Source organism: Curcuma longa, chromosome 11, assembly GCF_044706935.1.
Source record: "Curcuma longa cultivar G26 ecotype Majalengka, Jawa Barat chromosome 11, ITB_CL_G26_1.1, whole genome shotgun sequence".
Lineage (NCBI taxonomy): Eukaryota > Viridiplantae > Streptophyta > Magnoliopsida > Zingiberales > Zingiberaceae > Curcuma > Curcuma longa.
Genome location: NC_133871.1, coordinates 22394407 through 22407093, shown reverse-complemented (window position 1 = coordinate 22407093; position 12687 = coordinate 22394407). Strand labels below are relative to the sequence as shown.

The window sequence follows — 12687 nt, the reverse complement described above, 5'->3', positions numbered from 1 at the left end:
TAAAGATAGGGGAATTGGATATGACCTACCCTAAACAATCAATTAATCAAGGTTTTTACCACTATCCAAGCAGTCTAGATTCAACATTCCATGATGAAGAATATCTTTGTAATTAAGTAGGCTCTTGGCATGACTTGCACATCAAGTGCTATATATATTTAATATGATGTCACATCCTCATGGCATTAAATAATCCAATTGGTTTAGATGGTTTGATGAAATCTCAACCATCATGTTGACTTATCAATCAAGAGGTCCATTAGTAATAGTTAATCAATATATATTTTCTCCATGATATGAAATATTTCCACCAAATCAATTATGATTCATGATGGATATGCAAGAAGCAAGAGACCTAATAATAATGTTGACTGTGTGGAACAGGACTGGCATGTGTTTTTGTTATTTGGATCCTTGATGTTGCTTTCAAGCAAAACATGCTGCAAAAGGTTGGACAACTTCGGCTCCCCGACCATCTGTGGAGAGGTAAATCACGGTGAATGCGGGACTGACCAGGGCATGGTGGCCGAGGGATTTGGAAACATGGCACAGATTGATGTTATCGCAAATGCAACCATGAGCCCTCGAACCGCCCACCTGACACCCATGCCCTGACCAGCTGACCCCGCCCGTGGGGGCTGCTTTCAAGCAAAACATGAGACAACTTTGAGTGGATTAAACAATTGAAGCTAATTAAGTGAGCATGACTTGTGTTTTCTTGTATTGTTGATCATGAGCAGCTATGTCAATGTCTCTCCTTGCAATGAAAGACACTTGACATTTCATGGGACCAATTCAACTTATAAATGTGCATTTCTTATCTGAACAAAAAATGAAACAATTAATGCATTTTCAGCTAATTCAAATTAAAAAGAAAAAGAAAAAGAAAAAGAAAAAGGAAATGAATGGTATCTCTATTTTCTTGAATTGAAGGTGATGTTATATACAAGAATGTAATGAGTCAATGTTACCTACATATTTAAATTGTTGTTGTGGTCTAATCAATCATGCATAAAGCTAATAATGACTAGCTTTCGGTTGCTTTGGGGTGTATAAAATAAAATAAAGATGATTAAGATAAGTAATTAGTGATACTAATACAAAATTTTGTGGTCTAATCAATGTGAATATGCTGACCCACACATTAATAGCTAGAGAAATCAAATAAGTTTTGCAAGACTAAAGTTTAAAATTAACTTGAGTCATAGACATGGAGTAGTGGCAAGCATCAAAATTCAAAGCTTTAAAAATTTTCTAAAAATGGATAAAGTTTGAGCAACAAAATATAATTTTCTATCTTATGGATCAAGAAGAACATTTCTTCCGGCTTGAACAAAATGTTGGTGGTGATCACTTAATTTGAAGATTTTGCTCTCTAAATGGACATAAATTTTACCAAGTCCCTTTAATTTGATAGATAATGAAACTAATTAGTTGTTACAAGGACTATTTAGCACCTAATTAATTAAAGATCTTTATAACCTTCTTGGTGTATCTTCATTCAATATAAAGCCCTTTTTAGAGCTTACAATAGAAAATTTTTCTTCCTTGTGTGAAAAATGACAGATGATTTCTGCTTCATTTTGTTTGCCCTATTGATTGTTTTATTTATTTATTTTTCACCTTTTAATTAAGATGGTTTGACTTGGTAGTCTAGTCTTTCACCAAATTATTATTATTTCTCAATAAAAAACTAGAAAAATATCTCATATCTTTCTTTCTTTCTTCCCTGCTGAATCAGATTGGGAGACCTAAATGATCATTTGGCAAAGTGTGAAGCAAGAGGTGAGTGGCCCCACACACATGTCCTTCCTTGTCCTTGTGATTAAGTCTAGACTTTAATCATGCCATGGATTGAGGGCAGTGGATGCATGATTAGCATGCATGTTGCAGTCATGGCTGTGTTGAGGAAGACTGAGGGGATCGATGTTGGCTTCAAAGCAGAATTCATGGTAGACAAGAGGCCCCCACCTCAGATTTTGAGGATTTGTTGATGGTGATGCCAAATGATTCATATCATCTCCATGTGAAGTAAGAATCCAAACTTGTCTTACTCACACCAACTCATACATTTATTATCTGCCATGGTCCCAAAAATTATATATATCTATATATTATACACACACACACACTGAGATTGGACCTAATCATGTTAATTAATGCCCATTAATTGTGGAAGGTCAGCATCAGTTAATTGATAAATTAAGCATTGTGGAGGGGGGTGGAATTAAGAAGTCCACAGCGAGTTGAGTAAATTTTGGTACGTAGAAAAGAAAAATGGAAAGGCAAAGAAAAAAAAAAGGTAATGGGAATAAATCTAAATCCTCCTTTTGTTTTACAGGTCATATTACATGACATTCAAGCACTTTGGAAGGTCAACAATTAGATGTAAAGTTAGAGCAATGACGACATTAATGTATTTTACAGCAACTGTCGTGCTCATTCTTCTTCTTCTTCTTGTTTGATGTGTCTGCAGAAAGGAAGATGCAATTGCTTAGCTTCTTCTCTCGATCAGGATAAGTATCAGAACAGTGCCAACTAATAACTGATCATAACCTCAGCTCGAGTCATATATATATTTTTAATTTAATTGTTTGCGACTGATGAAAAGTAGAAGAAAACTTGATTAAAGTGGGTGGGTGTTCAGCACACAGTCATCACGCATGAGGCATGACTTGTTCATGCATGCAGACGTACGCTGGTCGATCGAGCAAAAGCTCCTCAGTTGGTGCCTTTCTCCTCCTCCTTCCTCTTCCTCTTCCTCTTCCTCTTGATGGAAGACCAGAATGGTCAGCAATCCACCCACCCACCCCTCCAAAAAAAGGTCTCATTTCTTTAATTTCCAACTGCATTAATTTTTCTTTCATCTCTCTCCCAAAGAATATCATTTTGTATTTAAATTATTGCTGAATGTTCCCTTTGGATAAGTGTCTCCATTCATTAAATACAATTTTGCAGACCACTTGGTCGTCTGTGGTTGCAAAAGGAGTGGCTCAGAAGAGACATGAACTGATCTTCTTCTTCTTCTTCTTCCAAGTAAAGAAATTAAACTGCTATTAATTAGGTGCCACTGAATCTAATGCTCCAGCCACGCTTACGTGTCGCGAAGCGAGGGTGACACCTGGACTAGCTGTGGATTATATATAGATATATGTATTAATTCAACTACTGGAAAAGAGAAGAGAATATCAATTATGCAAGCCTTTGACATCAACTCCCTCAATTCAGTCGTGAGTTATACAAACATATATATTCTCTAATGATGGGGATCTGTTCGATCGGTTGCGTCCAAGTCAATGCGTATCTTATCATGCAATTGCCCACGACAGTGATTACTCATTTATCACTAAAACCCTAAACCCTAAACTAATTTCTTTCGTGTATATATATATATATATATATATATATATATATATAGTATTCCCATAATTAAGAGAGTAGAACAGTAATGCCGACGTACGATCGAGAAACTGGGTGCCAAAAACTATCACTCTCTGGGTGTGGTGCAGTGTATCAGTCACCTCTACTCCAAGTATTAGGTCCTTTTGCAAATGTATTCCCCATCTTGAAGTGAAGCCATGCACCTAGCTATCTAGTCATGGAGTTGGTCATTGGTCTCTCTAATTTAAAAAAATTTCTCTAGTGCTATGGAGTTAGGTTGTCACACACAAACACACACACACACTTGTCGAGTTATTTTTATAATTTAATTTGATCGATCTTCATGTGTGTATATATAGACACACTAGTTTAGTTAATCACCATTCTAATTACCAATACTCAATTCCTTTCTTTCACTCATTCCTTTGTTTCCTTTGCCAACAATCATAGGTATCCATCCATCCCTTTTTTCCTTCTCTCTCTCTCTGTCTGCCCATATAAAATAGAGGCGGTGGAGGAGGTGGAGAGGTGAGCTAGCTACATGGATATGGATCCTCAAGATCTTTGTGACGCCGGACTTTCCCTAGGCTTGGCCATCGGCCCTTGCACCGCCTCCACGGCCGACCACAGCCGCCGGAGACAACACCCGAGGGAGTCGGCCTCCCTCACCTTGAGCCTCGGCGCCGCCGACGACGACGTGCCCAGGGCCATGCAGAGCACTGCTGATGCAGCGGAAAAAGAGGCCCGGCCGCTGGCTTCCCCTTGCAGCGCCGTCTCGTCGTTCTCCTCTGCCTCGGCCGCCGCCGCCGCCGCCTGCGTTAAGAAGGAGAAGGACGTCGAGGAGGCGGAGGCGGAGGCTGAGAGGGTGTCTAATAATTGTAGGGCGAGTGATGAGGAGGAAGACAATAGCTGCTGCAGGAAGAAGCTTAGGCTCACCAAAGAGCAATCTGCTCTGTTGGAGGACCGGTTCAAGGAGCACAGCAGCCTTAATCCAGTAAGAATTAATCGATAACATGAATTTTTCACCTTGTTCATTATATTTTTTTTTCTTGTCGATCAATTCACGATCTAATTTTCATGATCAGAAGCAAAAGCAAGCCTTGGCCAAGCAATTGAATCTGCGTCCACGGCAAGTCGAAGTTTGGTTCCAGAATCGCAGAGCAAGGTATATAGTTTGTCTGTTGATTCTGAATTCATATCATTTCTCAGAAATTAATCAAAATTAATACACAGGACGAAGCTGAAGCAAACGGAGGTGGATTGCGAGGTCCTGAAGCGGTGCTACGAGACGCTGACCAACGAGAACCAGAGGCTGCTCAAGGAGCTGCAGGAGCTGAAGGCCCTCAAGTTCGCGCCGCAACCGCCGCTCTACATGCAATTCCCAGCCGCCACCCTCACCATGTGCCCCTCCTGCGAGAGGATCGGCGGCGGCAGCACCGCCACCGCCACCGCCACCGTCACCGACAAAAGAGCGAAGATCGTCGGCGCCGCCACCTCCGTCGTAGCAGCAGCAGCAACGCCACCCAAGTCCGGCCACCACTTCTTCAACTCCTTCACCCGCTCCGCAGCATGCTAATCCATTGAATTCAATTAGCCAGATATATAGCTCAATCCATACAGACTAGCTAGCTCCTAATTCAAATTCTCCTAAACATCCTCTTCCAATTTCCTCTCCAAGCTCATATATGCTTAATTCATCCAGTCGAGCTACTGCAACTCCTCTGTGATCATCTTTGTACAGAAATACAATATATGTTCAGAAAAACAACAGATTAGGAAAAAAAATAAATTACATTAATTCTTGAAGCAACCAATTGCTTGCTTGTCTCCTTGTCAAAGTATAAACTTCAATAGCAATGCTCAACTACAGTGTAAACCGAACAACTACGAAGATCAGAGTAAAGTTTTAGTTAAGTTAGAGGAGAAGGTGGTGCAATATTAATTGGAGGAACAGAATTTTTTTTTCTTCTTTTTTCCTTTTCTGTTGTTTGGGTGGGACAAGGTAGCGTTTGTGAGGTGACGGGGATTGTTCATGGATCATGGGTATTGTATTGTATTGAATGGTAAAAGGCATGGAATTCTAATGGAAATTGAGTGTGAGTGAAGGAAGGAATGATGGATAGATTGGTCATGAATGTTGTTGGGCTTCTTCGTTTATAATTGGAGGTTATTTGTGGGGCCGGGGCAGACACTCCCATGTGGTTTCCGGGCCCACATTGCCCTACCTACTGGGACCCATTCCATTCCATGAGGTCCTTGTTCCCACTTTCCACATCCACAATCACACTATGCTCTATCCTTAACTCACAATCAATCACTCAATCGCTTCATACTATTTTTGTGGTTGCCCTTCCACCTAAATCATGAAATAGAGATGGAAATGGCTCTAAATAATGGACTAGAATTAGAGAGTTCTAAGCAGAGGAATTGAAGAGATCTAACTAAGATTGTTATCATCAATCCTTCTTTGTATTTATAATTTGATCTAATTTATTCCATGCGTGAATGAGTAGTAGAACAATGATACATTTTAATTCATTAGGAATATCATTCACCTTAAAAGAACAAACATTGCAGTAACTAAGATAAACATGAGATTATCAATGAACTTTTGATGCTGAACAAAGAAGATTCTTCATCAAGTTGAAAATGAGGAAAAAACACTCCAGAATATAGCTTGAAGTTGAATAATGGAAAGGATTGCATCCAGCAGAGAAAGCAACATATTCTCTGGCCATTTCATGGATGACCAATCTATTTAGGACCACTCGCGATCGCCTCTCATGCTATGGCCATGGCCTGTGGGGATACATGTTGATCTCACAGGCCAAGGCATTCAAACAAACCTCACAGATGCTATTCCTCTTCTTTTCCCATGTGATCTTGAGCCGCCTGCAACTTACTGAGCAGTCCTTGCATCACAAGGAGGTCATTTGTAATTCACTTGGAGATTGCCAGACGCAGAACAGAAACTAAAGTTTTGAGCTTTGTGCCTGTAATTACAAAGTAGAGTAACTTTTAGGACGTACCAGATCATAATCTGTAGGTGGTCCAAGGTATTATAAGAATATTTGGCACATATATTCTCCTGTACTCGTAAACAAGAGCATTTGCCCTTTGATATTGTTGGAGGATGACATTTGTGTCTTCTTGGTGTATTTCTTGCATATCTGCATTCCAAGGGGTACATTCATATCGATCGATTGAAGTAAGGTGCCCATGAGTAAATCCAATAGGTTGGTCCAACTCACAAATAAATGGAGGGAAAGTGAATAGTTTGTTGAGATTTGAATCTGGTACTTAACAGTAGAATTTAGTTTTGATCTAATGGCCATGTTCAGATTAAATGTGTAGATAAGTGTAAACTGTATGAAATTGCGATGAAGATAAAGATTAGAACTGTGAAATTAAAGCTATACAAACATCATTTGTAATCCAAAACATGAAGAGTTGCTTGAAGCAATCACTACTATACATTCTTGTATGTAATAGGTTGGAAGGATAACTGCTATGCCTTTAGTGGCACTATTTCTAGCTGAACCATTTGCGGAGTACTGTGTGCCATCAAAACACTTCCATGAGCAATCACAAGATATCATAATAGCCACCTACCAATGTGGTTGGTCTGCGGCAGCTTTGCTAGGTAAGAGATTCATGCGGTGGAGCTCATCCTGCCATGGACTAGTCGAGTGCTGCCAAGCATCATATTAGAGGAGAGCAAGAGCAGATGAAGAGGCATGTTCTAAAGTTGCCTGATACAAGTGAGGGACTTGTAAAAAGGAAGCATGCTGCAATTCCTCTGAAGTGTGACCAATGTAAGGCATCTCAGGTTGAGTGATCCTTTGATAGGTGGAGGAATACAAGGCAGCCTCGAAGTTGCTCATTCTTGGATCAAATGCAAAAACAGATGATCGGCTGTAGCACGACTGAAGAACCTAAATGAAGATAACATCAGATGCAGTAATACCATTTGAGGGCAAGACTTGGCACAACGATAAGGTTAAGCAAGTCATGAAAGCTATGTAACTTGATCCCTTCCACTGTTCCCTTCAAACTTGTGTTAGATACCTAATATTCCAACAGTGACACCTCTATTTTATAAAATGAGGTTTATAAAATGTCTCCATGCTACACAACACCAAGACAATTTACATTTATCCTTGCCATCCTTTAAAACAAAAGAATAGAAAATTTGATCTTACATCTTTTTGAAGAATTTGCTCTAGATCAAAGCTCATTTCTGGATGAACAGCCGCAAGCTTCATCGAAAGGAACTGCACATTTCAGTAGCAAAAGTTTGATATCTCAACTCCAGCAAATGAATCATGTCTTAATAATTAACTTTCTTTAGGAGCTACCTCGACCTGGCGCTGCAATGACTGTACATAGTTGATTATCTCATCAAGAATCATAGCCTTTCCATTTATCTGCAAATTTGCAATGAAGATGTTCAATGTACACACAGTTGTGCAAAAAATTTGAGGGCTTTAGGATAGGAGCAATTACTTTGCTGCATCCTGGAACAAGATCTTGAAGAAGTTTCATTCTTTCACTAATCTTTTCCCTTCTAACCTGCATGTCAAGACGATCATGATGATGATAATAATTAAAGAAGCTATAATCATAATGCAGAACAAAATGTGTCTCACAATAAGGCACTTACTCTTTCAGCAAGGCTGTGACTGTTGGTGGCCTGGCCTCTCTTGGCCCTGACATGGATATGGTCATCCTTTGAAATATCAGCATTATTCTCAGAAACTTTGTTATGTTTACTGCTTGACTTATGTTTGCTTCTTCGAGGGCTCAATTCATTCTTCTGCATCTTCTCATCTTTCCCTGGAGGATCTTTGAAACGCTCAACTGAAACATCTTGCTGCTCTTCAGACTTAACATACTGATTAAGAAATTGGTTAGCTTCAGTACACAAAATTAGTTTAGTGCACGTAATGAAAGATTTATCTTATCTTACTTGAAAACTAGTATTTCCTGGAGAATGGCAAGGTAAATTTCCACCACCAGCTGCAATTTCCGTCTTGTTCCCCTTGATGGAACTCATGCCTTCATGAGATCTTCCATTGTAACAGGGTGAGAGAATAGCAGCACCAGCAACCAAACCACTGAGTTCTTGATCTTGTGTTAACCTGATGTTGCTGTTGGAGATTCTATTTGCCTCAGTAAAGTCGATCCTTTGGACCACAGTGAGGGTGTCCCAATTGTTTCCTGAATACTCTTCGGAAGCTATCGCAATTGAAGATGTACCAGTGGAATTCATCTGTGAAGGATGGCAATTTGCAGCAGCATCAAAAGAAGGGTTTGGTATGCTTGAGCTTAATAAGAAGGAAGGAAGGAAGGAATTCAAAGTTCAAACAGATGATGTGGGAACACAGGTAACTTTTTCATCAGGTAAAGAATTGAAGAAATGCCGACTTATAATTACTTGCAGGACTCAACAAGGAACAACTGCTCTTGGCAGCTTTAGATCAAGAGATAAAAAAGCAAAAGAAGTCAGTCACTTACAGAAGAATCTTATGCACAGGAAGCAAGATAGAGGAACAAATGTGAAGCCATCAAATCTACCATGTACCAGCAATATTACTCTCTGAGCCCACAAGGATCACATATGACATATCTTCTACTTCATTTCTTCCCCAAAAGATAGAAAAAGCTAACCTTTTAATCCAAGTATAAAGGAATTAAGTTTTTACTTTTCCAATAGGGATTCAGTTTTTGCTATAAAAAACAGAGGGTTTGTTTAAACATGAATACTATAAGGAATTCACAAATAATGGCTCCAAGCAAGGTTTTTGCAGAATATTTCTCTTTTGGAACAATTGAACAAACACTGAAAGTGAAACATCAGCAATGGCAGAAATATCATCACATATGACTGACTATATTTTGAGGGGGAAGAAGTGATAGCAGATCTGAATAACTTTGAGAGGTCAAGAAGGGAAAGCCCTTTTGTCTTTGACTACTCATCCAGCAAAGGAATCTGTGTGCAAACAGCCATCAAAGACAATAAATATTACACTCTGCTCTTTGAAAATTACCTGTTCAAGTAGCAAAGATGAGCTCTTCCAAGCAGCAGCTCCTCCCTTTACTTGTATGAAAAAGGTGAATGAAAACCCCAACCCTTAAACCCTATCAATACCAAACAAAAAGCTCATAAAGAAAACAATGAGAAATCATCGAGAAACATAAAACAAGGGCCTGAATAGGTAGTTCAAGGTACCCATAGCTAGACCAATGAGGTGAAAAAGATAGAAACGAGAGAGGTGAAGCCTTTTTATCAAAGATTTAAATCTCAGTAATTTATGCTTTGCTCAAAAGAGAGGGTTTTAGCTAAGCAAAGCATTAGGTGATTAAAAAAGCTTGATAAGGAAAGAGAGGGATTGCATTGCTGATCCCACTGTTACCTTAATGCTTTTTATGGGACAAAAAGACAAGGTGCTTCTCTTCCACACCAAGCTTTGGAGGTGCAATCTTCTGCTGACACAATGCCAGCCATTTCTTCATTCATGTTTCCAACTGCCAGCTCTCCTCGGAGGAGGCACATAGCCCTTCTTTTTCCTCGCCTTTTTCATCTGAAACATGTGGAATCTTGGGATCCTTTTACCTTCTCCTTTACGCTTCAAAAGCTTGAGTAAGCTTGCTTGGAATTGGATGCTGGAACATGCATCAAACAATCAACAGGATCCATCAACTTTGCTTATGTGAGGGTTTAGGCAGGAGGTTAACGCAATATATAGTTGCAAAAAAATTAATTTAAAAAAATCAAAGTTATGATTAGAATAAAGTGGCATTATGAGTAAAGAAGCGTATCCACGCACTGATAAAGCCTGGATCATGTTATAAAGAACCACACTTTGCACTATAACAAACAAGTTGTCAGAAGTTTTGTTTGATCAAGCAGAACTTTTGGGATACATGATCATTCCATGGTGGATTAGGATATCTCTGGAAAAAGATCATTACAAATTAGTAGAAAAATTATCAGGAAAACGATCTAGAAATCAATTTTGGGTTTACCAAGTTTTGGGCCCTTCTTCTCATGATGAACAGTTTGAGCTTGGGCATCATGCCCGAGGCCATCACTCGGCCTACAAAAACCACTCCGATCCATCACTTGAATCCTAAACGAATAATTCTAAAAATAGGAAATTTGTGTAATTGTAGAAAATATATTCTGTTAAATTCTAAAATGATGTAAAAAAAAGGGATATATAGGACAAGATTGCGCTGGGCCCACTCCTCATGATTTATTTCCTGGATTTGGAGTTGCATAATTCCTCATCCGTCCACGTCAAGTCCACCTGTCATGCACAATAATTCTACGTGGACCCCTTCGCTGTGTCGGCATGGAGGAAACAATTATTTATTTATTTGCATTTTTTTCTAAATAAACGTCGCTTATTTCGAACCTATTTAACTATTTAGTTTGAAAAATATTTTTAAAAAAAATACCTACATCTTGATTTAGAATAGCCAAAAATCAAATAATCTAGAAAAAAATATTAATATTTTTACATTTGGAAAGTTTTTCATTTTATTCATAAACATTAAATTGAAAATATATATTTAAATTTATTTAAGTTAAAGGTGGGAGGTAGTATAGTTGTTTATTGGTCCAATTAATAAGTGTGGAGAGGTCCCCGTCGAGTCGTCGACAAGTCGTTATCACGTCCCCTAATGTTGGATTCTGTGAAAGCAAGATATCATCATCATCATCATCTCCACCACTTCCTCTCTCTCTCTCTCTCTCTCTATTGATTTCCATACCTTTGTGGTGTGGTACTGTGGTTCATCCACACCGGACATGATCTACGATGGCCTCATCATTTGATGGAACACTACTGAGGTTTTTAAATTTTATTGAATCACGTGCGTACGTAGATTTTAATATTTTTCATTTTTAATATTTAGTTGATATTCTTATTATATACCTTTTTTTAATTTAAAAATTTATTATTCGCTATTTATTTTTAAATTTAGTTGATGCCGAATAAAAATTGAAGGACAATTCTTCTTCCTAAAAGATGGAATCATAATGCCTTCTTAGACTGCTTTCCACCCTACACATAAAGTGAAATGCATGAAAGAAGCCATACACGCACCGGGGAGAACAAGTGAAGAAGAAAGATTCATAAAAGTAGGGAAGGAGAGAATTCATTTGGTCTGTTTAGTTTAGTTTGCAATCAATATCTTTTTAGTTGAGACAAATTTGTGAAGAAAAATAATAATATTGTGTGTGAGAGAGACAGAGACAGAGAAAAGCTGGAATGTTGGACTGTTAATTAATGGTGATGGACAGTGAAGTGTACAGCAACAGTGGCTGCCACTGCACATGACAACTTACCCATTCATTATGAATGTTGGGACCAGTGCCCGCCTGAGTTTTGTATATTGTTTCCACATTCCATCTTCCAATCTTCTATCTGCACTGACAGACACTTGCATTTTTTTTTCTTCTCAAAATTAATTGCTCTTCTGCTTTTATATAAATTAGAAGATTGATTGAATCTTCAAAACTGTCTCTCTTATCTCTGTTTTTACAAAGATTTGTTAAACTGAGATTGACTTGTCAATAAGTTATTAGTAATCTTAGAAAATCTTATAGTATTTCTTTGTTTGTGTGTCTGGCAGAGCCAATGGCTTCCAAGTTATGGGAACTAGGGAGTTATAGAATTCCATATTCACAGTTTCTTCCCAACTATTCGAAGAGAAAAGTAAAAAATTGATTGGGTTTCCTCTCCAGAGTCTGAAGATGGAGCTTCAGTGGACCAAAGAAAGAGAGTCTGAGTTTACAAGGGCCCATGATTTGTCATGTGATATCACATGGCACATCTTCTTGGTCGAGGACTGTCACTCCTTCGATTAATAGATCAAAAACACCAAACAAAATAGTGGTCTTGGAAGAGGAAGAGGAAGATCATGGAGTAAGCCTAACTTAATTAAACAAAATAGCTAAATGAGGAGCAACTCAATCAGAATTGTTCTTCAACCTGAATTTGAAGTTGCCAGCTAAATATGTATGTCTTCATCAAAATAATGATAAAAAGCATTCATTCTAAACTTTATACTGTCTCTTGTCCTCTCAGTCATTCTGTAGAAAAGGAAACCAGCGTCGCCTCTTGTACAGAACCTTCAAGCCAAAAAAAGTTGCTGTCCACCTTAAAAATGCTTCCTTGGCCTTTGCCATTTCCCTCCTTCGGCTCCGTCTGAGTTCCTGTTCATGTTCGTCTGCGCTTGCTGTGTCTGTAGCCTTTTAGTGAAGTAGTGAAGTGCTACTCCTCCAGCGGTTGAAGG

At 38.7% G+C, this 12687-nt stretch overlaps 2 protein-coding genes across 2 annotated transcripts; one reads left to right on the top strand and one right to left on the bottom strand.

Moving 5' to 3' along the window:
* Nucleotides 1–3793: 3793 nt before the first annotated feature.
* On the top strand, nucleotides 3794–5449 carry LOC141839271 (homeobox-leucine zipper protein HAT22-like). The gene is made up of 3 exons (XM_074726985.1): nucleotides 3794–4375; nucleotides 4467–4546; nucleotides 4615–5449. The coding sequence occupies exons 1-3, from the start codon at nucleotides 3923–3925 to the stop codon at nucleotides 4955–4957; spliced, it is 876 nt and encodes a 291-aa protein (XP_074583086.1). The 5' UTR covers nucleotides 3794–3922; the 3' UTR covers nucleotides 4958–5449.
* Nucleotides 5450–6909: 1460 nt separating this feature from the next.
* LOC141842297 (uncharacterized) lies at nucleotides 6910–9509 on the bottom strand. Its single transcript, XM_074730508.1, has 8 exons — nucleotides 9432–9509; nucleotides 8351–8653; nucleotides 8045–8275; nucleotides 7888–7953; nucleotides 7740–7808; nucleotides 7584–7655; nucleotides 7134–7316; nucleotides 6910–7073 (listed from the first exon to the last, which is right to left on the bottom strand). Exons 2-8 carry the CDS (start codon nucleotides 8651–8653, stop codon nucleotides 6990–6992), a joined length of 1008 nt encoding a protein of 335 aa, XP_074586609.1. The 5' UTR covers nucleotides 9432–9509; the 3' UTR covers nucleotides 6910–6989.
* Between the last annotated feature and the right edge of the window lie 3178 nt (nucleotides 9510–12687).